The following is a 27,400-nucleotide window of genomic DNA, read 5'->3' as shown; positions in this document are numbered from 1 at the left end:
TTTTTATTTGCCTGATTTGTTACGGCTACTATATTCACGATTGCACTTTCTTACCTTCCTTACAACTCTAAAATTGTAATAGTAAGCTGTAAGGCAGATGCAAATTAGGACTCAACAACCTGATTAATATATGACTCTCTTACCCATTAGCAGCATTCACGATCATTCACCTTATAACATTATAATAATGACGATGACGACGACATACATTACATAGGTATACAAAATGCACACTAAATATTCTTGGACTAAGTAATAAAAGTTGTACACTGATCATTCAATCAAGATATCAGACAAGAAGAAAATTATTATCTCTCTATTTTAAATTTTACTTAATAAAAAATTCAAATTAATAATAATTATTATTTCAATTTAGACTAACTTGAAAATAGATAATTAATTAAAGAGTTTACTTTTGCAAAAGATAAATTACCCTTTTAGTCGTAAAATTTGCAAACTTGACCTTTTGGACTTGGGAGAGTTGATAACCAAGTAACTTACTTCCAGATTTTAAAAAGGAATAAAAGAAAGAATACGAGTCCAAATTAGATTTTGCAGAACGCAAACCTCTAAAAAGGAAGAAGAAGGCGAACGGGGAATCAGTAACGAAAAAGATGGCAGTGGCTACGTCTCTGACAGTCACAACTCCAAAGAAGCTATCTTCGCTCTCTTCCCCAACCCTTCACTCCCTCTTCTTCTCTAAAGCACTTTCCTTCTCTCCCTCATCTTCCTCTTTCCTCTCTCTCCGCAAAACCCTACTCCTCTCTCCCTCTCACCACACCCGCACCCGCCGTCGCTCCTTCACCCTCTCCGCCTCCGCCAACCCCCATAACTACGACTTCGACCTCTTCACCATTGGCGCCGGAAGCGGCGGCGTCCGCGCCTCCCGCTTCGCTGCCAATTACGGCGCCTCCGTCGCCATCTGCGAGCTCCCCTTCTCCACCATCTCCTCCGACGTCACCGGTGGCGTCGGCGGAACGTGAGTTCTCATTACACTGTAGCCTCGTCAATGATTGAATTTCAAACTTCTCATGCATTAGTAATCGTTGCTTACTTGCTTATGCGACTTCGTGCTGGTTTTTTCTTCTTTGTTCAATGCAGATGTGTGTTGAGGGGATGCGTGCCGAAGAAACTGCTTGTGTACTCTTCAAAGTACTCTCACGAGTTTGAGGAAAGTAATGGCTTTGGATGGAAGTATGAGAGTGAGCCCAAGCATGATTGGAGTACTCTGATAGCTAATAAGAATGCTGAGTTGCAGCGACTCACTGGCATCTACAAGAACATTCTGAAAAATTCCAATGTCCAATTGATTGAAGGCCGTGGAAAGGTAAAGGCTTTTTTTTTTTCCGAAGAAAAAAAAGAGCTTAGCTTTTGATTGAAAGAGAATGCGAATTATGATATCTTAATGCATACACAACACTAAAATATGGTTATATTTCGGTTTGGAATGGATGAAACACTAGTTTGTTGTAATGTTATGGTGTTAATGGTTTTGTAAATCACTCCCAGATTGTGGATCCTCATACAGTTGATGTTGATGGGAAGCTATATACGGCCAGACACATTCTAGTTTCGGTAGGGGGACGCCCATTTATTCCTGATATCCCTGGAAGTGAACACGCCATAGATTCTGATGCTGCTCTTGACTTGCCTTCTAAACCTGAGAAAATAGCTATTGTTGGTGGTGGTTACATTGCATTGGAGTTTGCTGGCATATTCAATGGTTTGAAGAGTGACGTTCACGTCTTTATTCGACAAAAGAAAGTTTTGCGGGGATTTGATGAAGAGGTAAACAGCATTCCTGGTACTATGCAATTGAGTGAATACTAGGTGGTACTATTTTAATCTTCTCATTAAATTATGATCCGTGTCTCCAGATTAGAGATTTTGTTGGGGAACAGATGGCTTTAAGAGGTATCGAGTTCCATACCGAGGAGTCGCCCCAAGCTATTGTGAAGTCAGCCGATGGTTCATTGTCTTTGAAGACCAACAAGGGTACTGTGGAAGGTTTCTCATACATTATGTTTGCAACTGGTCGCAAACCTAATACTAAGGTATAAATTATATGTTCCTGTTTTTGCTGTGCAATATGTTTGATCACACAATTCATTGCGGAAAATGAAAATTTCTTGTGTTTAATGGATGGCTCTATTCCCTTTAATAATCATTCAGGATTTAAAACATAATTCTTTTTCAAAACATTACAAATTGATCAGAATTTTTTTTCCTCCAATAAATTTCAAGTGAGAATGAACATAAAAGGTTTGAAACTTGCGTTCCAATACATTATGCACACTTTCTAGGTGGCCTTTTTTTCTTAAGTGTTGCATGCCCTTGAGGTTTATATTTTCGATTCATCTGTGAAACTGTTTTCTCTTTTTCATGCATAGAACAATACGAGAGTTGTGCTTATGACATACAATTTCATTGCAGAATATAGGACTGGAGTCTGTTGGTGTGAAAATAGATAAAAAGGGTGCAATAGAGGTAGTTTACAGTTTTCATCAGTTTTCTGTAGAATACTTATTCATGAGATCAGTCATTTTCATCATATTATTTCTCTGTATTCACATTCATCCAGGTTAATGAATATTCTCAATCATCAGTTCCTTCAATATGGGCAGTTGGCGATGTTACAGATAGGATAAATCTGACTCCAGTTGCTTTGATGGAGGGAGTGGCATTAGCAAAAACGCTGTTTCTGAATGAGCCAACAAAACCTGATTATAGGTATCTGTTGCATAAGGCATCATGCCATAATTATATTTTACCTGTTGAGTAATTAGTGTGTGCATTGTAAATTAAGTACACAGCATTAAGCTGAAATAGATAAACTATTGGTATAGGATTCTTATGCAGAAATTCATTAATATTCTTTGGTAGAACGTTCGAGATGGGAAAGGGGAATTATTGGATATGTGTAGCTCTTGTCTTGCTGGATTTTTTTTCCTGCTTAAATTAACTGGAACATTTAGAAATATGCGTCCCCCCCCCCCTCCCCCCTCCCCCCTCCCTCCCCCCTCCCCCCTCTTTCTCTCTGAACTGTTGAACTTTTGCACTTCCACTTAGAATTTAGGAAGCATGCAATTTGAACTCTAAAAAGATGATGGATTTCACTTGCCACTCTATCGAGCTAACCAGAGCACTACTCAAATTAACTAGACTTTAGAAAAATGCATCTTGCCCCCCTTGAACTATATGGTTTAGGGACTAAAATAAGTAGAAGTCCAAGGGAGTAAAATGTACTTGCTTTCTATTAAAAGAATATCAAACTTATGATAAGGAAATAAAGTTTTTGGGGTTTAAAGTTGTACTCTTTCTGAATTCTGGGGTTAGATTGCATTTTTCCCACTGCTGGTTAATTCTGTTTATTTAATTTTCTGTTAAAAGAAAAAAGGGGGAAAAATCCACAATACTATAACAAGCTATATTGCTTCTATAATGTGAGCTTTGGACCAAGAATTAGGTTGCTGCTTTTTTCCCTGATATGTTCAAAGCTTAGAAACAGTCACTTTGTTTGTGGGGATAAGGCTACATGCATCTACCAAGTGGGAGCCTCATGCATTGGCTGCCCAAGGATAAGTGTGAGTGTGTGACATTACACACTTATATCATCAAATGACATTTTAATTCTTATAATGGGTGTCATGTTGAGAATGAATCCCCTTTTTGTGACTGGTGGATCCCAAATTTTAAAATCTATAAATTATAAATATTTATCTTTTTAATTTCTTAAAATAAATTTATGATAATCATGAAATGAGTGTAATTCAAAATTTTATGAGGATGCCACACATGATAACCAATGGTAGATTAATTTTGAGAGATTCAATTTTATAAAATTGACTTTGATTCACAAGGATATTGATGGCTCTCACTCGTTATTATATTTGAGATCATGAAACCATTTTCTCGTATCCTAGGACTATATTTTTAATCTAGAATTCCTAATCATATTTGAAGAAGATTTTGAACAGCGTTTGATATTCCCTTCATTAGTGCATATTTAATGAATTTTCTCTGTTTTCACTGTTTCTATTAATGCTAATTTGATTTCTAAGTTCCTGATTGCTGCTAAGATTTGTTTATTTCTTTTTTGTGCTCATGGCTTCCTAACTGTTAGTTTATGTTCTTCCTTTTTCAAGTTATGTTCCTTCTGCTGTGTTTTCCCAACCACCAATTGGACAAGTTGGTCTTACTGAGGAACAGGTGACAGAAGTCTTAACCAGTTGAAATTAATTATTTTCTATAGTTTTGTTGACTTTTGCAGATCCACAGATGCATAACAGTGTTGATAATTTGTGCAGGCTGTTGAACAATATGGTGATGTTGACATCTTCACGTCAAATTTCAGGCCACTAAAGGCTACGCTGTCTGGTCTACCAGACCGGACTTTCATGAAATTGATAGTGTGTGCAAAAACCAATAAAGTTCTGGGTTTACACATGTGTGGAGAAGATTCTCCTGAAATTACACAGGTCCTTGCGATTGTTGCTACAACTGCTTCTAAATTTCTTTTGGTAATGATCTGTGGGTCTTCAATTAACTTAGTCTTACAATTGCTTAAACCAGGGGTTTGCAGTCGCCATTAAAGCTGGCTTGACTAAGGGAGACTTTGATGCTACTGTGGGGATTCACCCAACTGCAGCTGAAGAATTTGTTACCATGAGGACTCCTACTAGGAAGATTCGAAAGACTAACCCTTCTGAGGTCAGTGAAGGACTCTAATCTGCTAGAATATTTTATTCTCATCTTGGGACACATGATGCCGTGTATTTTGGACACAAAATGAACACTTTGCAGTAAGATATAATAAATTAAATCCTTTGTTTTGAAGTTGGGAATTCAAAGCCTCTAGATATTCTGCCATCCTCCTTCCTCAACTTACAAAGAGTCCTATGCACCTAATTAGTTGCTTGTCTCTATCATATCAACAGTTTTTGCTGTCTTTTCTTTTAATGTATGTCATGAATTATTCATGATGCCAGTAAGTTCTTATTTGCTGGTGAAGAAAATCTGTTAATAAACTTCTAGGCGAGTAATGATTATGATATTTAATTTATTCCAGGGAAGGAGTGAGTGTGAAGTCAAAGCTGTAGCTGGAACTTAACATCAATACCCTGCTTCTATTGTCATTCTTAAAGGAAACCTGCTGGTGCTTTAAAGGTCAAGATTAATATACTTTTTGAAAAGTACTTCTGCCATATGCCCAAAACGCTGTGCTTGTTCTTATGCTGCAAGCATAATAGGGCAGAAGAACCAAGTTTTGTAGTTCTGTGGAGCTGTTAGAAATCTTCAATTTGTATGTTTGCAACGTTTTAATAAATATTACCACATGAAATTATAAGGTGATATGTAATTTCAATAAGTTGTCTTGTGTATAATGTTGAACCAAGCAGATTGTCATTATGTGAAATTAATTTTCATAGTAATCAAAATATAAAAAAGGAAAGGAATTTCAGAATGATATGTGGCAGCTGAGCATTTCACGGGAACACGATGTATCCTGTTGTGGTTCGTTTGGATGGATTCTTTGATTTTATGATGTAATTATGCCATGCTGTTGAGGCCAGTAAGGAGGCAAATGCGCCTCTTGTAATTTAACCTGTTTCTCCTTCATTCCCAGGCCCCTTTCCTTGGAATGAGTTAGTGGTATTTATGATTTGACTGATCTCTACTCTGGATCTATTTTTATTTTTGGGCTTGTTACGGATCCATTTCAATTACAATGGTTGAACTTGTTTTGGGCCTGGGGGCTTTTGGAAAAAGGAAAAAGAAGAAAGGAAACAAAAACGAACAAACAAATGTTCTTTCCCTTTTGTTGGATTGTTCTGAATTTGCGTTCCAAACCAAGCTGCCTCTGTCCATTGGCAAAGTAATAGGACATGCTCCGATGTCTCCAAGTCCTCCCTATAAATATGACATGTAGGATTATTAGTAGTTTCTTTTTGAAAGGATTGTTGTAAACCGGCAGTATATCTTGTGATGTTTTCCAAAGAACCATTTTTATTTTCTGGGGTGTCTTTAGTTCCCAGCTTCCCATATATCCTTCCATCATTGCTTCATGATATCCTGTCTTAATTAAACTGATCGGAGTTCTTAGAATCTTTTCCTTGATTTGTTCTGGAAAAATCTCCGAGAGAACATGTTTATTCCAACCAACTCCTTCTATATTTACACTACTATTGATTGACTATATATGTTCTAATATGAATTCCACAAGATGATTCAGTTGAGAGAATTCACTTCTTATGATATGGTTGTTTTAACAAGTGCTATACTTTTATATCGCAGCATCATTTTTTGCAACGTCGTCATGTTTAGTCTTGAGAACAAAAAAAGATTTAGTACCAATACTCAAGTGAGCTCGAACTTTGGATTTGTATAAATATCACATCATGTAATAATTGTTTTCTCAAATATTACAACTAAACAGCTGTCTGTAGCATTATGGAGGAGTACTACTTGTAATTTTGTGTTTATTAGTTTGTATAACACTTATTCATTCATAAAATGAAGTCCATGCGCTAATTAAGCGAAGAGCTTGACTCAAGATTGGGATTGAAGGAGGCCTAGTTGGTTGAGATGGTGATCAATATCTTCCGGGTGGTCGACATGTCTTGGGCGCTCTGGCTGCCTCCAGAGACCATCTGAACCCCTGACCAGGTCCTTGTTCATGTCCTGCCACCACACCGGTGGCACTGAGTGTTCGTCTTTCACAAAATCACAGCTCTTGTTCACCAATGCAACGTCCCTCTCAGTCGCTGACTTAAATCCAAGATTGCTCCCCTGGTATCTGCACTTACATTCACCTTAATGAAAGCTAATAAGATTTCAATTTAAGAGCCGTTAATTAACAATGTTGTTATCTACCGAAATTTATATATGCCTTTCGTTTAAAATACATATAAATATATGACACAGACTTTATCCCTTGTAAAAACCCTGAGAAACTAGTTTTATTAAGGTAAATCGAGAATGACTAATATAAGGCCATCAAAATAAAAAGCATCGAACTTAAAACCAGAGGTATATGTTGCTAGTGTTAGGTATCTTTTGCGGTGATGAAATATCCAAATATATAAAACACACTGAAATGTCTTATTATATAAGGGATCCATGGTCCTCCTGGTCCCCCCTCAACGCGTGACAAATGAGATCATATCATATTTTAAATGCAGGGTCCATGATATTGATTCATGTAATTATATTTCTATCTATATAGAAAGATGAGACTCATGAGTTGCATCACACATACATTAACAAAAGTAATTAAAGCAATTAAGAATGAAGTAAATTACTAACCCATCAATGAGATGCAAATAAGCCTCCAAGTTATGAGCACAAGAAGCATCACCATTAGGGTTCAACTCAGGTGAGTCCCGGTGGTTCAACTCCAGCTGCACCCCAACGTGAGCGTAGCTCCAAGGCAACCACTTGAACAGTCTGTACACCCACTCCGGCGAGCTCTCGTTGATGATGAATCCCGGCGACTTCGGAACAATGTCGTGAGTGTTCACAACCCGAAGCACCTTCACGCCGTGATCCAACTCCAGCCTCTGCTTGAACCTCCAGTTTCCCACCCTCGGCCCGGCGAACGTGATCACGGAGATGTGGATGCCGCTGCCGTCTTTCTTGACGTTTAAGCCAGTTTCTGCCAAGTCAAAGGCGCTCAGTACGGCCAACGCGCTGCCCAAGCTGTGGCCGGTGATGGTGATCGACACTTCCTCGTCTTCGTACTTCTCAACCAACTTCCTCACCTCCGAAAGGACCTGATTCATATCACCATATATTCATTTCTTACTTTTTCTTTTTAATTTACTTCTTCAAACTTAAACACACATAAAAAATCAATAATTAAATCATTTATTTTTATGAAATATATATTAAAAAATAAAATATATATTAAAAATAAATTAAAAAATATATTTATAGATAAATATAAAAATTATTGATTTGATCGTTAATCTTTTCATATGTACATATATTCTTTTATTTCAAAACTTGTTAAAAAATAAATAGAAGTTAGAGAGGCCGGCAAATTGAAATACTAAAATATATATCACAAGTTAAAAATTAATTTAGGAGAAGTCTAGGGCCAGCAGATTTATTAAAATTTGGCCAGCACTTAGCCAACAAAATAAAAATGGATGATTCTCCACCATTAGATAAAATTTCACACCATTAAATATATTATTGATGACTAATTAATATCTACAACTCACAAAATCTGCTGTCCCTAGCACTCCTCGTTAATTTATTTGACAGTGACCACTACTCCTTGGAGATAAAGAGGAGCCGCCCTTAATTTGTAATTCCCAAAAATTTCAAGCTACAAAAGCTTATTATATTGCTTTTGTTATTTCCCATCTCCTAATTAACGAAATATTAAAATTTTTTAATCACAGTACCTGAGTGTGCCTATCCTAGCAATTGCTTTTATGTATATGTTTTCCATTCTTAATTATATTTTTCATAATATCAAGACTCATCAAGAAAATAACATGCCCTAACTATATATTAGTTAAGGTTAAACAGGAATTAACCTGGTGTCTGGCAGAGTATTTGCAGAAACGGCACTGCGGGGACTTATCAGTGTAAAGATCCATGAAGCCCGCCTCCACCTTCACCCCTTGATCGCCGCAAGGAATCTCCGGAGATAAAGGCCTGAGGTAGTTCGTGAGATCCGCCAGCCACTCGGTGTGCGTGACCGTCCCCCTCCACGCAATGGCTATGTCCCTCCTCCCCAAGCTCTTGCTGGTTTGGTCGTCGGAAACGGCGATGTAGCCGGCCCAGTTGGCCCTGTCGCTCCACATCTTGTGAGGGAACCTGGACCTCTTGAAGAAGCTGGGCAGGCTGACGTTGGCCGTCGCGTAGATGTAGCGTGAAACGGTGTAGCCCATGTGCGTCATGTCAAGGTACTCGAACAGCTTCTCATGTGGGTACCTGCAGCTTCCACAATACTTGGAGTATGGGTCGTAGTCGAAGGAATCATACGTGGCCTGTGCCATTTCGCCGTACCGGATTATCTCAAGCCGCAAGCCAGGGTCCAACGGGTCAAGAAGCCCGGCCCACTTGTCCTCCCCGTGGAGCTTTCGCCATACGGATGATATGTCCAGTTGTTCTTGTTTCGGGGGCATTGGTCGCTCTGGTTTGAGTTGGGTGCTTATGGCGGCTTTGCATGTCATGATGCTGGGTTTTCTTGTGGTGGTGACCAGGGTGTGAGATGATGAAGATGCTGCTGGTGCTGCTTGTAGTTTAGGGGGATTCTTGGCTTCCAAGGTAACCACCATGTTTGAGATTGAAGTGGTGGCCATTGCTATATTATTTTGATCTTTTGGAATTAATTTCGAACTTGCAAGTTGGAATTAATGTAAGCTTCTTTAATTTGGAATAATTACTAGATACAGGATGTATATGTAGTATGATACTTATTTCTACTGGCTATGGTTGAGCTTGTGTTGATGCATGTGTATTGCGTCTGCTACTATATTTATAGTTAGATTTTGATTCATGATTTAATTTCTTTCTTTCATTCCTATCCTTTAATTTTGTCCTTCCTCAATGTTTTCCTTTTCCAAATTATAAACGTGTCAATTTGAAACCATTTAATTGGGATGGTGCATGCATGATTGATGACGATGATGACTAGACCAACCAAAAAGGAAAATTCTATAATAATATCGATGTGAAAACTCAGGTGTAGTCACATGAAGTTGATAAGTGAGAGTCATTAAATAATTTAAATGATTTGACAAAATTTTTATCTAATAACTCTCAATTATCGACTTTATATCAAGTTGACTGTACCTGAAATTTCACCTAATATCGATATTACAATTATGGTAATAGAAAATCTCATCGTTCTTATAAAAAAAGGATAACCACCTCATTTTATAGTTGAATTTGCATTGGAATAGAAAAATTGTACTAAGGCTAGTAATAATTATAAAATCAACTTACAAATTTTTCACCGCTTTACTAAAGGATATTGAAAATTTAAAGAAAATTCAAGTAATCATAGATGTTGGTTTTTTGTTAAGAAACATTTTTAGTTGGTTAATTTAAAAAGTCAAGTTATGAAAATATGAAGATAATATCATCAAACAAGTGGTAATATCAAGTTGTAATTTCATATGTTTCTGCCGCCAATGTTTAATAATGTTGATTTAATAAGTTCTGAAAATTGTGAATTGCATTGTAAGAACTGCCAATGATAAACATAATTATCTTATTTAAATAGATTACAGTAAATTCTTTTTTCAGTTGTTAATATAATACTTTAAGGTCCTCATCATCAACTGAATGATTAAACTTGTTGAGCTTGAAATTTAAGTATATTATTATCGAATTATGAGAAGTAATAAATTAGAAAAGAACTACATTAAAAAGATTTTATTCAAAAAAGAAAATAGTTAATAAAAATAAGTAATTTTATGCAAAAATAGTTTGACAAAAACCAAATATAAATGTATTGATTTTTACAAAAGGCGAGATGCACACTAAAAATCAGTAATTATATATTATTTAATTTATTTTTAATATATATTTAATACAAATAATTAATTTAATGGCCGGTTTTAAAGTATATATTTAACGTAATTATTATTTATTTTTTGAAATTTTTTTTAACCCTAGGAGTGAATATCGGAGAGAAAGAGAATCTGGGAAGGGAAAAAGGGAAAATGGAGGAAGAGTAGGAAGTGACTGGTCACGATCAGAGGATGGAACTCTGATGGGTTGGGGAGACAAGAGTGAGGCTCTATGAAGAGTTAAGACATTAGGAATTGAAGGACGTTTTTTTGGTTATGCTCCAGTGTTGATTGCATGGTAATGTTTTCGTTGTTGGATTTGTTGTGTCTTTGAAGATAAATTTACCTACACTTTAAAAGTGTGACCTACACAAAAAGATAACAATTTAAAAAGAAACAATGTTTTTAAATAAAAATAATATTTTTATAATACATTAAAGTTAAATTCTATAATTCAGTCTCTAATAAAAAATTATTTTTTATAAAGATAATTATTGTAGAATCTTAGTTAGAATATCCATCATCTTTTTTATAAATTTTGTCTGACTACCTTAGCTAAGTCTTTCTTCTAATTTTAGAATTCATAGTATATCTATAAAAGTTTATTATTTAAATAAGACTTTAGTTAAAAGTACGTGTTATTTATGATTATAAATTAAAAATGTTTAAAAAGGATAAATTTTAAATTTTAAATATATTTATTAAAAAATAAAAAACTTTTTGTTAATAATAATCTTAACCAAATAACTAAACACTTTAAATTAAAAAAAGTGTGCAATTGAATATATATCCTACCCGTAGATATACTAATCCGTTCGGATAGGGTTATCTACTTTATCTACTGCAAGTAGGGTAAGATAGAGTTTAAATTTATATAAGGTACAAGTTTAGAGTATACCTCATCCTATCCTACCCAACCTCTAATATATATATATATATATAAAAGTTATGTATATAATGAAAAAAATGAGTCTTATACTCACAATTTTCTTTTTATAAAAATTTAAAATAATTATTAAATTAGTTGATAATTATATTATTTATAATTTTATATTAAAATTTTTTTAAATTTTATTATTTTTAATTTTAATTTTAATTTAATTTTTTATTTTTTATTTTATTAATATATATAAAATTTAAAATAATTAAATTTTATATTTATTTAATTTTTTCTATTCTTACAAATAAAATTAAATAAGATAAAATTTAAAATTTTAAAATATAAATAAAATTAAAATTAAAAAATTTTCAACTCACGAATAAGACACATCATGTTATATGTACAAATATGGAGCTGAATACGAATTGGGCGAGGGCTGTCATCAAGGAGATTATTCAAAGCATACCTATTTTGGAATTGGTTTATCATTCGCGCTTCCAGTTAAAACCTATTAAAAACTAGTCTCGTATCGTATGTCTAATCTAGAAGCAAGTAGACCTTAATTGCATTTGTTTTTCAGCAATAATTTCACCCACGTGTTTTTCACGGTTCCAAACACCAGCGTTGACTGTCCATTGATTTGTGAGTCATTTAGTAAATATATCTAAAACATTTTTTTTAAAATATTTTTTAATTATTAAAATTTAATATATATAATCAATTAAATTATATTAATTTTATTAAAATTATATCAAATAAATTAATTTAATTAAAAAAATAATGGCTTAAATCTTAAATTGGTTTAAATTAATATTATTTTTTATAAAAAATAACTACAATATATTTATTATACAAAATAATTAAAATACTCCAATTATACATATTAATTTTGAGGATCTTAAATTCTAACTCTTTAATTATTTATCGTAATAGGATTAGAATTTAGAATTTTATATATATACAAGGATAGATACAGAAATATTATCATGAAGCGATTAATAACATATAATATTAAAAAATTATAAAACAAATTACATAATATAAGATGTATTACAAAAATATATCGAAAGAATATATATTTTAACGTACAAAAAATATGTGTATACTCTTTACTAACGAAGTGGTCGATTCATGTCATAAAATTTATCAATAATAGAATATGTGTCAAATTTTTTAATAATTTTTTTAATATAATGAAAAGATAATTAAAAAAAATTATCTTTTATTTTGTTTTTGAGTTATTCTTCACAACATTCATAATTAAAAAAGATATTTCAGTTGTAATAGTTGAACCAGAAAGAATTAATACCAAATTAATCAAGAAGGACGATTACAAAAAAAACTACTTTATAAAATTAAAAAATATTTAATTAAAAAATATTAATAATAATATATTTTTTATATTTTTTAATATTAATACTTATTTTTTAGATATTAAAATTTTTTTAATATTTAAGTAGGATTGAACTTTTATTTATACTAAATTAAATATTTAATAATATAATATAATATAATTAATAATATATATTAAATTTTAATTATTAAAAATATTAAAAAAAAAGACGTTTTAGACATAGTAATTCTCTATCTTAGTGACTATCTTGATTTATATGTGGATATATGAGGCATGTCTTCTATATTTAATTGTATTTGAATAAATAATAAAAAGTATTTTTTCGAGACACGTATAAATACTGTTTCATAAGTAGGTATCTAGAGGAGGCCTAGCTGGTTGAGATGAAGATCAGTGTCTTGAGGATGATCATGAACAAGTGTAGGGCGGTCAGGCTGCATCCATCGTCCATGTGGACCCCGAACAAGGCCTCTATTCAAGTCTTGCCTCCAAGCTGGTGGCACGCTCTCTTCATCTCTCAGGAAATCACAGTCCTTGTTCACCAACGCTACGTCCCTCCCACTGCTTGACTCAAATTCACGCTTCCTCCCATGGTACCCGTCAAGCAAATGCAAATGGGCCTCCAAGTTATGGGCACAAGCACTATCGCCATTGGGGTTCAAGTATGGTGAGTTCTTGTGGTCCAACTCCAGGTCCACCCCAACGTGTGTGTAACTCCAAGGCAGTCCCTGTGCCAGCTTGAAAAGCCACTCTGGCGAGGTCTCATTGATGAGAAATCCCGGAGACTTTGGAACCATGTCGTGAGTGTTGTGAACCCTAAGCACTTTGATTCCGTGTTTGGATTCCAATCTCTCCTTAAACCTCAGGTTTCCCACTCTTGGCCCCGAGAACGTTATAACCGACACGTGTACGCTCTTGTTCTCCTTCTTCACGTTCAACCCCGTTTCCGCAATGTCAAAGGCGCTTAATATAGCCATGGCACTACCCAAGCTGTGACCTGTTATCGTAACACTCACTTCTTCATCTTCGTACTTCTCTATCAGCCGTTTCACCTCCGCCAGCACCTGATAAGTGTGGTAGTAGTAGTGTGTTAAACAAACATGCAAGATCAAAGAAAAATAAATAATTTTAACAAACAAAAGAAAAATAAATAATTTTGTATTATTAAATATAATTTTACATCATTAAAAATACTAATGATAACTAATTAAAAGTTATAAATTACAAGGGAGACATTCTAATAAAAATGCTTAAAACATCTTTTCTAAAGATGTTTGTTATTAACTAAAATTTAATACATATAATTGATTAAACTATATTATTTTTGTCAAAATTAAATTTGATTTAGTAAAAAAATTGGTAAATCAAACTTTGAATCGATTTAAATTAATATTTTTTATAAAAAATGACTACAATAATCTTATTATGAAAAATGAGTAAAATATTTTTGTTATATATTTTTTAATTTTAAAAATTTTACATTCTAACCCTATAACGACATAAAAAAAAAAGTTAGAAGTTTGGGTTCTTATTAATATATATATATATATATATATATATATAAAAGAATATTTTAGTTTTTTTATAATAAAAATATTGTAATTATTTTTTATAAAAAAATATTAATTTAAATCGATTCAAGATATAATTTATCAATTTTTTTTGACGAAATCAATCTTTGATATAATTTTGATAAAAATAATTAATTATATATATTAAATTTTAATTACTTAAAAATATCTTAAAAAAAATGTTTTAAGCCACTTTATACAGGTGACTCCCAAATTACAAAGTGTACTGGTTCCTACAACTCTTCAAGTTAAAAAATGGCGTTATTTCTGTTAATTATGAATGGTACCTGCTGTCGGGCAGAGTACTTGCAGTATCCACAGCTGGGTTCTCTGTCAGTGTAGAGATCTAAGAACCCCGCCTCCACCTTCACCTCAGGGTCGTCGCACGCCACCTCCGGCGATATCGGCCTCAGGTAGTTCATCAGATCCGCCACCCATTCCACGTGCGTCACCGTCCCCCTCCACGCAATGGTTATATCCCTCCTCCCCAGCTTCTTGGTCGTCTCGTCGTCGGAAACCGCCACATAGCCTGCCCAGTTTGCGTGCTGGCTCCACAATTTGTGTGGCCACCGCGATCTCCTGAAGAATTTGGGCAGGTTGATGTTGGCCGTCGCGTAAATATAACGACTCACCGAGTAACCCAAGTGCCTCATATCCAGCAACTCGAAAAATTCTTCTCGAGGGTACCTGCACTCAAATAATCTTTCTGTTAGATACGGAATTTAACAATAATAATTTCGATCAATGAAAACTTATAATTTGCACCTGCAGCTTCCACAATACTTAGAGTATGGGTCATAGTCGAAGGAGTCGTAGCAAGCCTGTGCCATCTCGCCGTAGCGGATGAGCTCCGTCCGAAGGCGAGGATCCATTGGGTCCAGAAGCCCGACCCAGTTGTCCTCGCCGTGGAGCTTGCGCCATACGGAGGATATGTCTGGTTGTGGTTGTTTTGGAGGAGATGGTGTTTCTTGGAGTTCCGTGATGGTGGAAGCTAGAGATGAATCATTGGTACTAATAGTGGAGGTGGTGGCCTTACATAATGTGGTAGAATTAATGGATTTTCTTGGGGTGGTTAAAGATGATGATATGGATGGCGGTGGTTGAAGTTTGCGGAGATTAGCATTATTATTGGGTTGGAATGCAATGAGCATGTTTGCGGTTGAAGCCATGACCGCCATTGTGATTGTGATTTTGAAATTATTGGTATTCAGAAGAAGGGGAAAGGATGTTATTCTATTCTAGCTATATGCCTGGTTGATTGTTTTGGGTTATTATTAGTTGTTAATGCGTATCATTTTTATAGAGAAAAAAATTAGATTTTTTTCTCTCTATAATAAAAACTTGAACCTGTTAGTTTTTATTTATTCTCTATGATTGTTAGTTAAAAATATAATTCCTTAGTAAAATTGATGCCATAAAATAATCTCTTATACTTAAGCATAAGTGCATAACTATAAAACACAAATTAAACCTGCGAATGAATGAGTAATAACTCAAATAGCATAGTCTCTCTATACTCAATTAAGAGATTGCGAGTTTAAATCTTCTATCTTTAATAAATAAATAAAAACACAAATTAAACCCGGGTGGTTCCTACGTCATTCTATTAAAATGATTTTCAATTATATATATACTTAATTTCAACTATCAATCTATCAATCTATCATGTTAATTAAGTCCAAGCTGCTAAACTTACAGAACATTGAACTTAAAGTAAAAAAAAAAAAAAAAGTATTTTGTGTATACTAAGATCTCTTATATTGTTGTATTATGAAATCAATAATTTTACTTGACACTTGTAAATTTTAGCTTGGCTGTTACACAAATATCTTAACTACTTTTTATCTTAATTTTAAGTTTTTCATTTCTCCAATGATTAACATCCACAAGCATCTAAATTATTGGTGCTGAAACAAAAAAGTAGGTACGTATATATAAATGGTCCCCTAGATAGCGATGGATATTGTTTATCTTAGAAGTAGGATATAATAATTTATTCAGCACGTGATTCACGGGTAGTTTTAGAGAAAAAATCTATAAAAATTATTTTGAAAGACAATAAAATTTTTAATAAAAAAATATTTTTTTGGTTTTTAATATTTATTTTTATGATACTAATTAATTTTTCGATCAATATTTTTTTCTATATTAATAGAATAAATTTATTTAATATGTTAAACTGTTAATTTATCTATTAAAAGTCAACTACAATTAATAATTTTTTTTTAAATTGGGAGTCTAATTGTCTTTTAGATAATTATAAAAGCCGTTTAATTTTTTTATTTTTGTTACTTTTACAAATATATTGGTTAAAGAAAAAAATATTGTAAAAGATCATTAATAAAATATAATTAATAAAAGGACGATTAATATTAAAATTATTAAAAAGAATTAATTTATATGTTATTAAAAACAAAAACAAAAAAATAAATATTGAAAAGATAATATTATTATCCCAATGATATTTCTCTTCTCTTTCTCCTTATTTTCTTTCTTCATCTTCTTCAACTCACTCCACCTCTATACCCTATAATTAACTAACAGTATCAATGAAATTTATGAGTTGAGATTGGTTAAAGTGTAGGTAATGCGTTTATTCTGCATATTTTCCTAGGTTCAAAGCTATATCTTATGCATTAAATTTGAATGTATATATTCTTTCTCAATTAGCTCTCTTATAATATTTTTTTAAAGAGTACTAATAGGTCAGTAAGTTTTGTGATTTGTAGCCATTAATTAGCTATTATTGGTAATTTTAATGATGTGAGATTTTATTCAATAATGTGGATTACTCATTTTGCTTTTGCTGGTTAAATGCTAGCCAAATTTCAATAAAACTGTTGACCCCTAAATTTTTTCATGATAAATAATTTTTAAATTTGGTACAACTTTAATATTACCTCCAAGGTGAAAATAACAAAAAATTTGATTACAAAAAAATAATGAGAACATGGATTACAAGAAGCAGAATGTGAACAATAATGAATTACAAGAAAAAATATAAAATAAATAACCAATAATAAGAACATGAATTATAAGAAACAAAAAACATTAATATTGACTAATTACTACTAATTGTTGAGTACTCTATAAAATAAAATGGTAAGACGTTATAAATTCTTCGAGCAAGTCTTGAGGGATAATAAAGGACAGAGATATTAAAATTTAAAAATGAGTTTGAAAGAAACATATTACTCAATAGTAATAGTCCGGCTTCAAATACTCTGCAAGGGCATACCAAATGCAGCATTGAAAAATCAATTTACCTGTCAAAAGCCAGGTGTGTCTATTACAAAGGTTTACAAATATTTCACGATAGAGACTAATTAGATCAGCACGATTATTGCATTTGATTCAAGGGCTAAATCTTGAATAATTGAAGAAAGAGATATCTCGAGACAAATTCCACAAGTTCTGAATGATTTGTTTTACGTTCATTGTTGACTAGTTTATATATGATAATAGTAAGACATTAGTATACTCCCATGTACTCCCAAGTTTTACGTTTTGTGATTAACAGCAACAAATATCTCAATGAGTTATAGATGAAGAATAAGGATTCGAGTATGATAGACAATTTAAAAATGGATTAATCTCCATATACAAGCCTTTTCACTATACAAGTCATACAAGTCCTGAAAATTCCTAATCCCTAAAACGCGCCTTTTATGGCATGTATGTTTCACGTGCCTCCTTAACGTACAGATTTTTCAATCAATCAATGCGCAAATATGTAACTTCGTTTTTCGAAAAGATTTCATTTTCTTTTTTTGAATTCCTTCTGCGTTTTCTTGTCTTCTCTCTTCGATCTCTTTCGTGCATTTCTCTCTCCCTTCTCCTTCGCCGTTTACGTAAGTTTCTCTCTCTGTGCTCTTTCTTCGTTTTTCTCATTTTTCATTGTTTTTGAAATTAAACTCTGAAATCGTTTTGAAGATAATGGATGATTCAACTTCAGATTATCAGTTGAACTAGAGCAAAGTGGATTTTTGAATTTGAATCCAATGAAGTTTCTGAGGTGTGGTTTAATTCCAGTTAATAATTGAATTTGAATTTGAATTCAGTAATTAGTTTATAATTGTGTAGTTGAATAATGCGTGAACCTTGTCTGTGAAATTTGCTGTTCATTATTCCTTGTTTGAATTGAATCTAATGTACTAGTTCTGATGAATTTTCTACATTTTATATCAGACGTTCGGGTGTAAATCGGGAATATTTTGGCGTATTTTAGGAAAGTTTGGGTGTATTTACAGTTTATGACTTTTCATCTCACTTAGGGTGAATTGTCTTATTCTTTTAGTTGAATTGTTTTAGTTTTTGTTTAATGATGATTCATAAATTTGATTTTTGTTATTTTTTTATGATGATTTTATAGTTCTATTTGCATTTTATAGTTTATGCTTGTTTTAATATGGTATATTTTGGGTGTATTTTGCAACCCCTCTATGGTATTGATGAGCAGTTTGTTCTCCACATACAAGCGTTTTTCTCATACAAGTCTTTACAAGTCTTCTCTTCCTTTTATTGTTTTGAATCCAATCAAGTAGCTGAAGTGTGGTTCAATTCAGAAGAAAAAAATATAGCATTAGAGAAAATATTTTTCTGTACAAAAATGCTATTTGTACTAGAAATCGAGTTAATGAGGCAATGATGCTCTTTATGAAATCGAGTTAGTCCTGTGTTCTAGCTGTTAAATACTAACTGCTAATTGTTTGGTTTCTGTTTAATAGCTATTAAATTTACTGCGTTCTTTACTTAACATTCTTATTCGGGGAATGATCACTTATTCATATTATGGAAAACTGTCAGTGCGAGAGTGTTACTGGAAATAAACTTACAAATTTTTCAATGCTTTCAGGAATCATTTAATCCCGTTGAAGTTACTAGTGCGAGAGTGTTACTGGAAATAAACTTACAAATTTTTCAATGCTTTCAGGAATCATTTCATCCCGTTGAAGTTACTGAAGGCCTATGGGTGGTGCCCAAGTGGATTACTCCACCTATACGTATATCTCACACTTATTTTTTTGTCACAGTTTATCTTCCCTTTTTATTACAGATAATGTGTTGCTAAACTTCCTATAGTTGGTGATTATACATTGCAAATCTATTTAAGTATTGAACTTTTTGCATCTTGTTTGAATACCATTTTTAACTTTGACCATTTTTTTCTTGTTTTTCCCACATTGCTTTTGTCTAAGAACTATTTGTTCATCCTAAATTGAATATTCTTTGTGAGACTAGTATATTCTAATGAGAAATCTTGAATCTTACACAGGATATTCAAGCAATGAATATAATTCTTAATCATGGACTAGTCTTTGGAATTGGAGACCATCCGACTGCCAAATTATGTCTATTACTCCTACATGACCGTATAAAAAGAGGAGAATACATCTTGGACTATGGCACTGGCACTGGAATTCTAGCAATTACAGCTCTAAAGGTATTTTATTGATGATATGCATATGTTAAGAACTTAAAGTAAAATGAAAAAACTATTTGGAGCTGGGATACCTACTCCGGTTTCAGTTAGCTAGAATGTCTTTGCTGTACAGTAGAGTACATTTTCATTCTTACTTTGTTTCCTTGAACATCTCTGTGTGAAAAGATAAATATTATAACCGTCTCTATCATATTCACATATTTTAACTGTATTTTTTTGTTATCCCTCACAAGGATAAATATGATGTGGTCATCGCAAACATACTTTTCAATCTTCTGTTAAATCTTGCTGATCAAATTATCTTTTCTGCAAAGCCTGGAGCAATTATTGGTCTCTCTGGAATCTTAAGTGATCATGTAGTTTAAATGTTCAATTAATTCTCATTATCGATTTTCTTTATTCGGAATGCAGCTATCTCTTTGCTGCCAAATGCAATTCTTGTTGGTGGAACTGCTTTGAATCACATTCTCCTCCTAAATTCATCTTCTTTGTTCCTTATGCAGGTCCATAACTTATTACAAAAATATTCACTATTCTTAGAAGGCATATAAGTGTCGAAAATGGATGACTGGGCCTGTGTGAGTGGTAGAAAAAGAAAGAATATAGATATCTGCTGATTCGTTGTTGTAGATGCTTGGTTTAGAGGTTTAACTTTTTTCATCCAATCATTCTTTGCCATTTTAATGCCACTCAGAATGTTTTACAAGAAGCAGCATGTTGATGATATACTAGGAATTATAGTTGATGATCAATACATTTTGTTTATGTTTTGAATTATATATTGACTTGCTTGTTTATAATACTTTTCTTTTAGTTTGATAATACGATGAATTTGTTTATTTTTTGAAATATTATAAATATTCGAATACAAATTAGATAAAAATTTGTATTAAATTTATATTTATTTTGTATAAAAACAAGTTTATTTTGTAATTAGAAAAAAAATATATTACCTTACTGACAGATTTATAGAGGGATTTTTTGTCTGTAATCAGAGTGTGAGATAATTTTCCAAAGTTTAAATTACAGATGGAAAATTTGTCGGAAAATTTGTCTGTAATTACAAATAGAAAATCCGTCTAAAAATCTGTCTGTAATTACAGACGGATTTTTTCCGTCTGTAATTACAGACAGAAAATCCGTCAGAAAGTTCGTCGCCTTCGAAAAATGGATGGAGAATTTACAGAGAAAAAATCTGTCGATAACTGGTAAAAATTCGTCGGTAATTTTCCGACGAAAAAAAATCCGTCGGTAAATAATTTCCGATGGGACTTTTACAGAAAGACAAAATCCGTTGGTAATTTTGTCGGTAACCAAAAATCCGTCTGTAATAAAGACTAAATCTGTCTGTAAATCTGTTTGTATTAATCTATTTTCTAGTTGTGATATCATCATCTTCTTCTTCTTTTTTTCTTATTCATCTTTTCTTTTTTGTTTTACATTCTCAAGTTTCTTCTTGTTTTTACTCTCTTAACAAGAATAAAAAAAATCAAACAAATAAGAAGAAACACATAATGCTCCAAAATTGGTTGGAAAAGGATGAACTTAATTACATTCATTTAACTAAAAGAAAGAAAGAAATAAGGAAAAGAAGAAGAAAAAAATACAGCATTAGAGAAAATATTTTTCTGTACAAAAATGCTAAAATCAGCCACTAAAATCAGCCACCAATGTATTTGTGTATAAATACATGTGTGGCTTAATTTATTTTCAATGTATATTTGTATTCCAGTATGTATTTTATATTGATTACTGACTTTGGTGGCTGATTTTAGTTTACACGTAGCATAACTCATTTCTGTATTTGCAGCAAATTTGGATGTAAAACGAAGATATTTGGGTGTATTTTAAGAAATTTTGGGTGTATTTTTATTCTGATAAGTTCTGCATAATTCGAAACTCTTCTTCTTCCTCCTCATCACCTTCTGCTGGTATTTTTTTCATCATTATCACCGTCTTCTTCTTCTTTTTTTTATTTATCTTGTTATTTTTGTTTTACCTTCTCAAGTTTCTTCTTGTTTTATTCTCTTAACAAGAATAAAAACAAAAAAATCAAACAAAGAAGAAGAAGAAACACATAATGCTGCAAAATTACTTGGAAGAGGATGAATTTACATTCATTTAACTAAAAGAAAGAAAGAAATAAGGAAAAGAAGAAGAAGAAAAAAATTCAGCGTTAGAGAAAATATTTTTCTGTACAAAAATGCTATTTATACACTAAAATCAACCACCAATATATTTGTGTATAAATATATGTGTACTTTAATTTATTTTCAATGTATTATTTGTATTCTAGTATGTATTTTATACTGGTGAATGACTTTGATGATTGATTTTAGTGCACATGTAACATAACTCATTTCTGTATTTGCAGTAAATTTGGGTGTAAAACGAAGATATTTGGGTGTAACACGAAGATATTTGGGTGTAAAACGATGATATTTGGGTGTATTTTTATTCTGATAAGTTCTGTATAATTCAGAACTCTTCATCTTCCTCCTCCTCATCTTCTGCTGTTCTTCTTCATCTTTTTATTTCATATTCTCATAATTCTTTTGGGGAGAAAAAAATCAAACAAAGAAGAAAAAATACATAATGTTACAAAATCAAAAGAAGGAGGAGAAATACGATGATGAAGATGAAACACGTGAAGAAAAAGGAGGAGAAACACAAAGAAAAAGGAGAAGAAGAAGGAAAAAGAGGAGAAGGAAGAGAAATGCGAAGAAAAAATGACAGTTATGATTTTCATCGAGGAAGAAGAAGAAGAGTCGTTCTTAATGGTGATGGAGCGCTTTGAAAACATGATGCGCATGTTAACACGCTTTTGTGGGTGAGTGTAGCTTCTGTTGGGTTTGGCCCAACTTGTAAGACTTGTAAACCAAAAAGACTTGTATGTATAGCATGACTGTTAAAAAGATATGTTTACAAAAAAAATAAATGAAAAAATAATCTAAGGATATATTGTCTTTTCACAACAAAATTTGGTCATTCTCTTTAAATATTATAAAATTAATCCTTCTAAATAATTTTAATATTAAATTTTTTTTAATAATTAAATCTTTCTAACGGTCCTTTATAATAATTTTTTCTTAATTAAATTTACTGTGTAAAACTAATAAATATTATTGATTTTTTAAATTTACTAAGAAATGACACTCCTCTTCTACCTCAATCCCTTTGAGGGATATATATAGCTAACTATCTCGCACAAAAACTCAATGTAAACCATTATTGCCTCTAACGATTTACGCACACGCCCCCAAACACATAAACCGCTACCGCCTATATAGAGATTTATGCACTATCCACGCTCAACAGAAACTGCTACTGTCTATAGTAACTTTTGTGTAAAATCCTAACCCACATAAACTGCAGCTGCCAGTAGCGGTTTACGTTCTTCTGTGAACCGCTACTACCCAAAGCGATTTTTATATGGATATGAAAAATTGTATTTGCGTCTTCTCATTTCAAAAGTTGTATTTAGGTCAAATTTACTTTCAAATAATTTATTTAAGTAAATTTTTTATATATTAATTATTAACATCTCATATAACTATGTTTTAAAGAGAGATCATTGACATAATAACTAATTAATCTCATAAAATTAAATATTAAAGACCAAAAAAATATTTTTTTATTTTTATTAAAGTCTCGCAATCCTTGAAAGAAATTATCAAGGCTAGAATTGGTTCACCCGTAATTTTATGATCATATAAAACAAAAAATATTAAGTGAACGAATAAATTATTTTTTATGCATTTTTTAAAAGTTTATTTTATTATAGTAATAAATTATTAGATTAACTTAATTTAAATTTAATTATTAAAATAATTTATTCAAATAATATTATTGTTAAATATTCACAAGCTGGAGATATTTTTGGGCCAAGTTACGTAACGAACGGGTAATGATATGATCATTGATGGCAATTGGCATGTCAACTACCATGTTTTCATAAGAAAAATAGCGAGGAAAATAAAAATAATATTATTTTAAATTGAAGAAAAATCAAGGGGAAGTAAGTTTCCAGTGGGGTCAAAATTATTAAAATAATTAAATCTGCCCTTTCCTTAGCTTACTTCCTTAATTAGTACTAAATACTTGTTATATTTCTCAATGATATCCTTTCAGTATTGATTTTAAAACATTCTTTTATTATTTGGAGGAATTTGTAAAACCTGTTTGAATTACGAAAAAAAAATTGGCTAAACTCCAAACATTTGAGTTGAATTTATCTAAAAAGTAAAAAGTATAAATGTGAGACACATCTTTTAGATTATGTTTAGACTGAAAAATATAAATTGAGAGATAAAGACTAAATTAAATTTTTATATTATATTTAGTATGAAATATAAAGAATTAAATTATATCTTAATATATATTATGTTTAGTTTAAGATATATATATAGATTAAAGAATATATTTAAAATTTAAAAAATTAAATGAAGATTTTTTTAAAAAAAATATTATTAGAATTTTAATTTTTCTATCTTTAAAAATTTTAGTTTAATATATTCTCATTTTCTAAAATTACTAAAAGAATTAAAATTTTATATTTTAGATTAAAATTTCAATTTTTATTTCTGATTACCAAATATAATACTCGATCTCAATTTCTCAATTCTAAAAAAAAAAAACACACCAACCTTATATTTGTGTCAGCTAAATTGTAAACATACTAACAAAGACCATGAATAAGTACAATCTAATTATCATCACTCTTGTAGAGTGTATTTGTTTAAAAAAATAAAAAAAAATATATACTAAAATTATTTTATAAAATATAAGAATAAAATTATTTTTTTATACCATTATATATCATTTCTTTTTTTTCGTTCAAACATATCTAAAAATCATCAAAATTTCACTCAATTATGGTAGCCCAGTTTCAATGCTTGTTATTTGTGCTTATGTGGTGCGACGTGATGAATTATGAAATTATCCCATGAAAGATAGAGATGGATTATCCGATCTCATGCATGTACATTCAATTCTCGCCCATCCCTATCTTGTCTCCAAATTATTGTCATTATTATGGGCGTTTGTCCCCAAATTATTATCTTATGATGGAGAAATTATAAAATACTCTCACAATTAATAAGAAAAAAAGCTATATATTTTCCTTAAATTTGATTCATTTTTATTTAAAAGAATTATTATTACTGTTACTATTTTGTTAGTAAATGACTAAATTATATATATATTGATCAAATTGTGAAGAAAATAGTGCTCCCCACTCTCCTTCCTTCTTCTTGAACACTTATATTTTCCTTGCTGGGATCATATAAATATATTATCACATGGCATATTCTCAACCAAACTGTACTAAAAATAATTGTGAGTGAATCAAAATTATCATTGCAATGAGTTAACTACAACAATTTTGACAGAGAACAGCAAAAATTTTGCAACAAGGATTTTATAAAATCGTCGCAAAAAAACAAACTGTGACGCATATTGTGACGGTTAAAAGTGAAGTTGTAACCAATCTTATATTTAGCGGCGATTATTTTAACAGTTAGCTAAATTCGTCGCTAACCATTTACCCACAATCTATCTTTTAACATTTAGTTTAACTGCTGCAATATGTTAAAAATTGCTGCAAAATATCGGTTGTGTTATAGTGGTTGTACGTAAAAAGGAAGAACCATAGATTTACTGATATTTCCCAATCTTTTATTTTGTTTTTTCAAAAAAATAGTAGATAGTACATGAATGGACAACTCACAAATCCAAAAGCTGATATTTTAAACCTATAAGAAGTTATTGATTGGACATTTATTTTACATATATGTGTATGTAAAGTGTAAACCGTAAAAAGTGTTCTTAAAAAAATTAAAAAACATAATAAAATTTAAAAACAAAATATTAGAGATACATTCATAAAAAAAGTCTATGGAAATGGGGTTTTAGTATAACTTTCTTTTAGTATGATTAGAAAAATAAAACTTTATTATTATTAAAATTTAATTTTGTAATTTTATGTCAAACGGATTAATGTTTTGTGAGTTCTTTTGTTAAAACTTAAAAAAATAAAGAGTCCATAAATAATCAATATTTTTTCCAATTTTTTACATGCATTTTTAAATAGTTATTTAAATATTTTTCCAAAAAAATGGATCAAATTTACTACTAGTTATATGTCAATTAAAAAGTTGGTATTTTTTCAGTTATTTTTATTAAATTTAAAATATTTTGAGACGTTTTTGTCGTTTTAATATTTCGAGAATGAGAATAGTTTTGCCCGTAAATCGTTTGGTTACATTTGTTAAGTTTACCTATGTTATATACATTATTGAGTTATAATGAAGTGGTCTACAAGCTCTATCCAGAGGATTTCGAACGATAAATAATATCTTCAACATTCTTACCTAGTTTTTTCACGTGAGAGGCCTTTTTTTTTGTTTTCATACGATAATACTTCTTTTCATTAAATAAAGGCTAGTATACAAGGAGATAATAATAAGCTCAACTACACCACAATGCACAACATACAGAATAATACAATAAACAACAACAACGGCGCAACTTAATTAACAAATTATACGTTAATACCCCTATATAAATTCACTCATACTCAAATTAATTCGAAGTAAAATGATAACAAATTAACTATAGAAACACATGTAGTAGCTAGGTTGATGAAAAGATGAGGAAGAGAGACATCGGGACAACAGTGTCTAAGATAACCCAAATCCTCCTGCTTTCTTGTTGGAAGAAGTTTCAGAGCTTGCTGTGAATTCAAGTTTTGCAAAAAGCATTTTTCTTAGTTGAAGGCCTTCATAACTTGTATTGCAAAAGAAGCCCCAGCAAATCTGTAGTTGAAATTCAGGATGGGGTCTACCAAATATGACGAGAAAATGTAAAGGACTAGCAATTTTATTAAAATTTCGCCAATACTTAATTATTAAAAAAAGTGAGTAATTTCACACTATTAGATATAATTTCACACCATTAAAAATACTGAAAATAACTAATTAATTACTACGAATTACAAAATCTGCTAACTCCTAATACTCCTCAAATATCACCATTACCTCTCATTTGAATGTGTGCTGCGTAAACTTGATCAATTTTTTATCGTCTCCATTTCTTTTACGGGTATCCGTTGATAACTTCACGAGTTCGGCCTCTACATCAGAGGCTCCATCGGGTTGAACAAATGGATTTGCTCTCACATAAATAAACTATAATTTACTTTACGCACTCTTTAAACATTTTTATTAAAAAAAATATAATAACAAAAAAAATCAAGTTAAATTCTAGAATAATATTTTGGATTGACCGCTTTAAACAATAATTTTTTTAAAATTTCAATTGTACTGTATAGATCTCTAAAATTAAAAAAATTGCACCATATTACTTCTTATTTTCTTTTTGTCGAGTTATTTATCATAATGTGAGTGACTTGATACATACACTGAACTAGACAAAATAATATTGCTTTACTCTTGACACTAAATATTTAATGAAACAACGTCATTTACCTTAGTTAAACTACAAAACGTCTTATCTTCACAAAAAATATATAACCATTAAGATTAAGTGATGTCGGTTTTTATTGAGTATTTAGCACTAAAATTAAAGTGCCAACATTTCGTTTAATCCAACATGAAATAA

General features: G+C 31.3%; 3 protein-coding genes across 4 annotated transcripts; 1 reads left to right on the top strand and 2 right to left on the bottom strand.

The window, feature by feature from the left end:
• The first annotated feature begins 215 nt into the window (after positions 1-215).
• On the top strand, positions 216-5,467 carry LOC112696292 (glutathione reductase, chloroplastic). The gene is made up of 10 exons (XM_025749006.3): positions 216-979; positions 1,102-1,327; positions 1,510-1,788; positions 1,878-2,054; positions 2,434-2,487; positions 2,582-2,730; positions 4,146-4,209; positions 4,308-4,478; positions 4,573-4,710; positions 5,069-5,467. The coding sequence occupies exons 1-10, from the start codon at positions 615-617 to the stop codon at positions 5,108-5,110; spliced, it is 1,665 nt and encodes a 554-aa protein (XP_025604791.1). The 5' UTR covers positions 216-614; the 3' UTR covers positions 5,111-5,467.
• Positions 5,468-6,362: 895 nt separating this feature from the next.
• On the bottom strand, positions 6,363-9,579 carry LOC112696293 (phospholipase A1-Igamma2, chloroplastic). 2 transcript variants are annotated; one of them, XM_025749008.3, is made up of 3 exons: positions 8,547-9,579; positions 7,306-7,772; positions 6,363-6,796 (listed from the first exon to the last, which is right to left on the bottom strand). In XM_025749008.3, the coding sequence occupies exons 1-3, from the start codon at positions 9,315-9,317 to the stop codon at positions 6,550-6,552; spliced, it is 1,485 nt and encodes a 494-aa protein (XP_025604793.1). In that variant the 5' UTR covers positions 9,318-9,579; the 3' UTR covers positions 6,363-6,549. The 2 variants fall into 2 exon arrangements, with proteins under 2 accessions (XP_025604793.1, XP_029143320.1); XM_029287487.2 differs by having other exon boundaries at positions 6,363-6,812; positions 8,547-9,516.
• A 3,468-nt stretch (positions 9,580-13,047) lies between these two features.
• Positions 13,048-16,241, bottom strand: LOC112696290 (phospholipase A1-Igamma2, chloroplastic). The gene is made up of 3 exons (XM_025749002.3): positions 15,103-16,241; positions 14,625-15,024; positions 13,048-13,830 (listed from the first exon to the last, which is right to left on the bottom strand). The coding sequence occupies exons 1-3, from the start codon at positions 15,513-15,515 to the stop codon at positions 13,126-13,128; spliced, it is 1,518 nt and encodes a 505-aa protein (XP_025604787.1). The 5' UTR covers positions 15,516-16,241; the 3' UTR covers positions 13,048-13,125.
• Between the last annotated feature and the right edge of the window lie 11,159 nt (positions 16,242-27,400).

This window comes from Arachis hypogaea, chromosome 6 (genome assembly GCF_003086295.3).
Source record: "Arachis hypogaea cultivar Tifrunner chromosome 6, arahy.Tifrunner.gnm2.J5K5, whole genome shotgun sequence".
NCBI lineage: Eukaryota > Viridiplantae > Streptophyta > Magnoliopsida > Fabales > Fabaceae > Arachis > Arachis hypogaea.
This window is presented reverse-complemented; position numbering and strand designations above follow the sequence as displayed.

Bases quoted from the DNA above. Each gene is read 5' to 3' on its own strand.
- LOC112696292 (XM_025749006.3), top strand. From the start codon at position 615: ATGGCAGTGGCTACGTCTCTGACAGTCACAACTCCAAAGAAGCTATCT. The intron at 980-1,101 runs GTGAGTTCTCAT...TGTTCAATGCAG, and splicing joins ACCGGTGGCGTCGGCGGAAC to ATGTGTGTTGAGGGGATGCG. The intron at 2,055-2,433 runs GTATAAATTATA...ATTTCATTGCAG, and splicing joins GTCGCAAACCTAATACTAAG to AATATAGGACTGGAGTCTGT.
- LOC112696290 (XM_025749002.3), bottom strand. From the start codon at position 15,515: ATGGCGGTCATGGCTTCAACCGCAAACATGCTCATTGCATTCCAACCC. The intron at 15,025-15,102 runs GTGCAAATTATA...ATTTGAGTGCAG, and splicing joins AAGTATTGTGGAAGCTGCAG to GTACCCTCGAGAAGAATTTT. The intron at 13,831-14,624 runs GTACCATTCATA...CACACTTATCAG, and splicing joins AGTACTCTGCCCGACAGCAG to GTGCTGGCGGAGGTGAAACG.
- LOC112696293 (XM_025749008.3), bottom strand. From the start codon at position 9,317: ATGGCCACCACTTCAATCTCAAACATGGTGGTTACCTTGGAAGCCAAG. The intron at 7,773-8,546 runs GTTAATTCCTGT...GATATGAATCAG, and splicing joins AATACTCTGCCAGACACCAG to GTCCTTTCGGAGGTGAGGAA. The intron at 6,797-7,305 runs GTTAGTAATTTA...ATGTAAGTGCAG, and splicing joins TATTTGCATCTCATTGATGG to ATACCAGGGGAGCAATCTTG.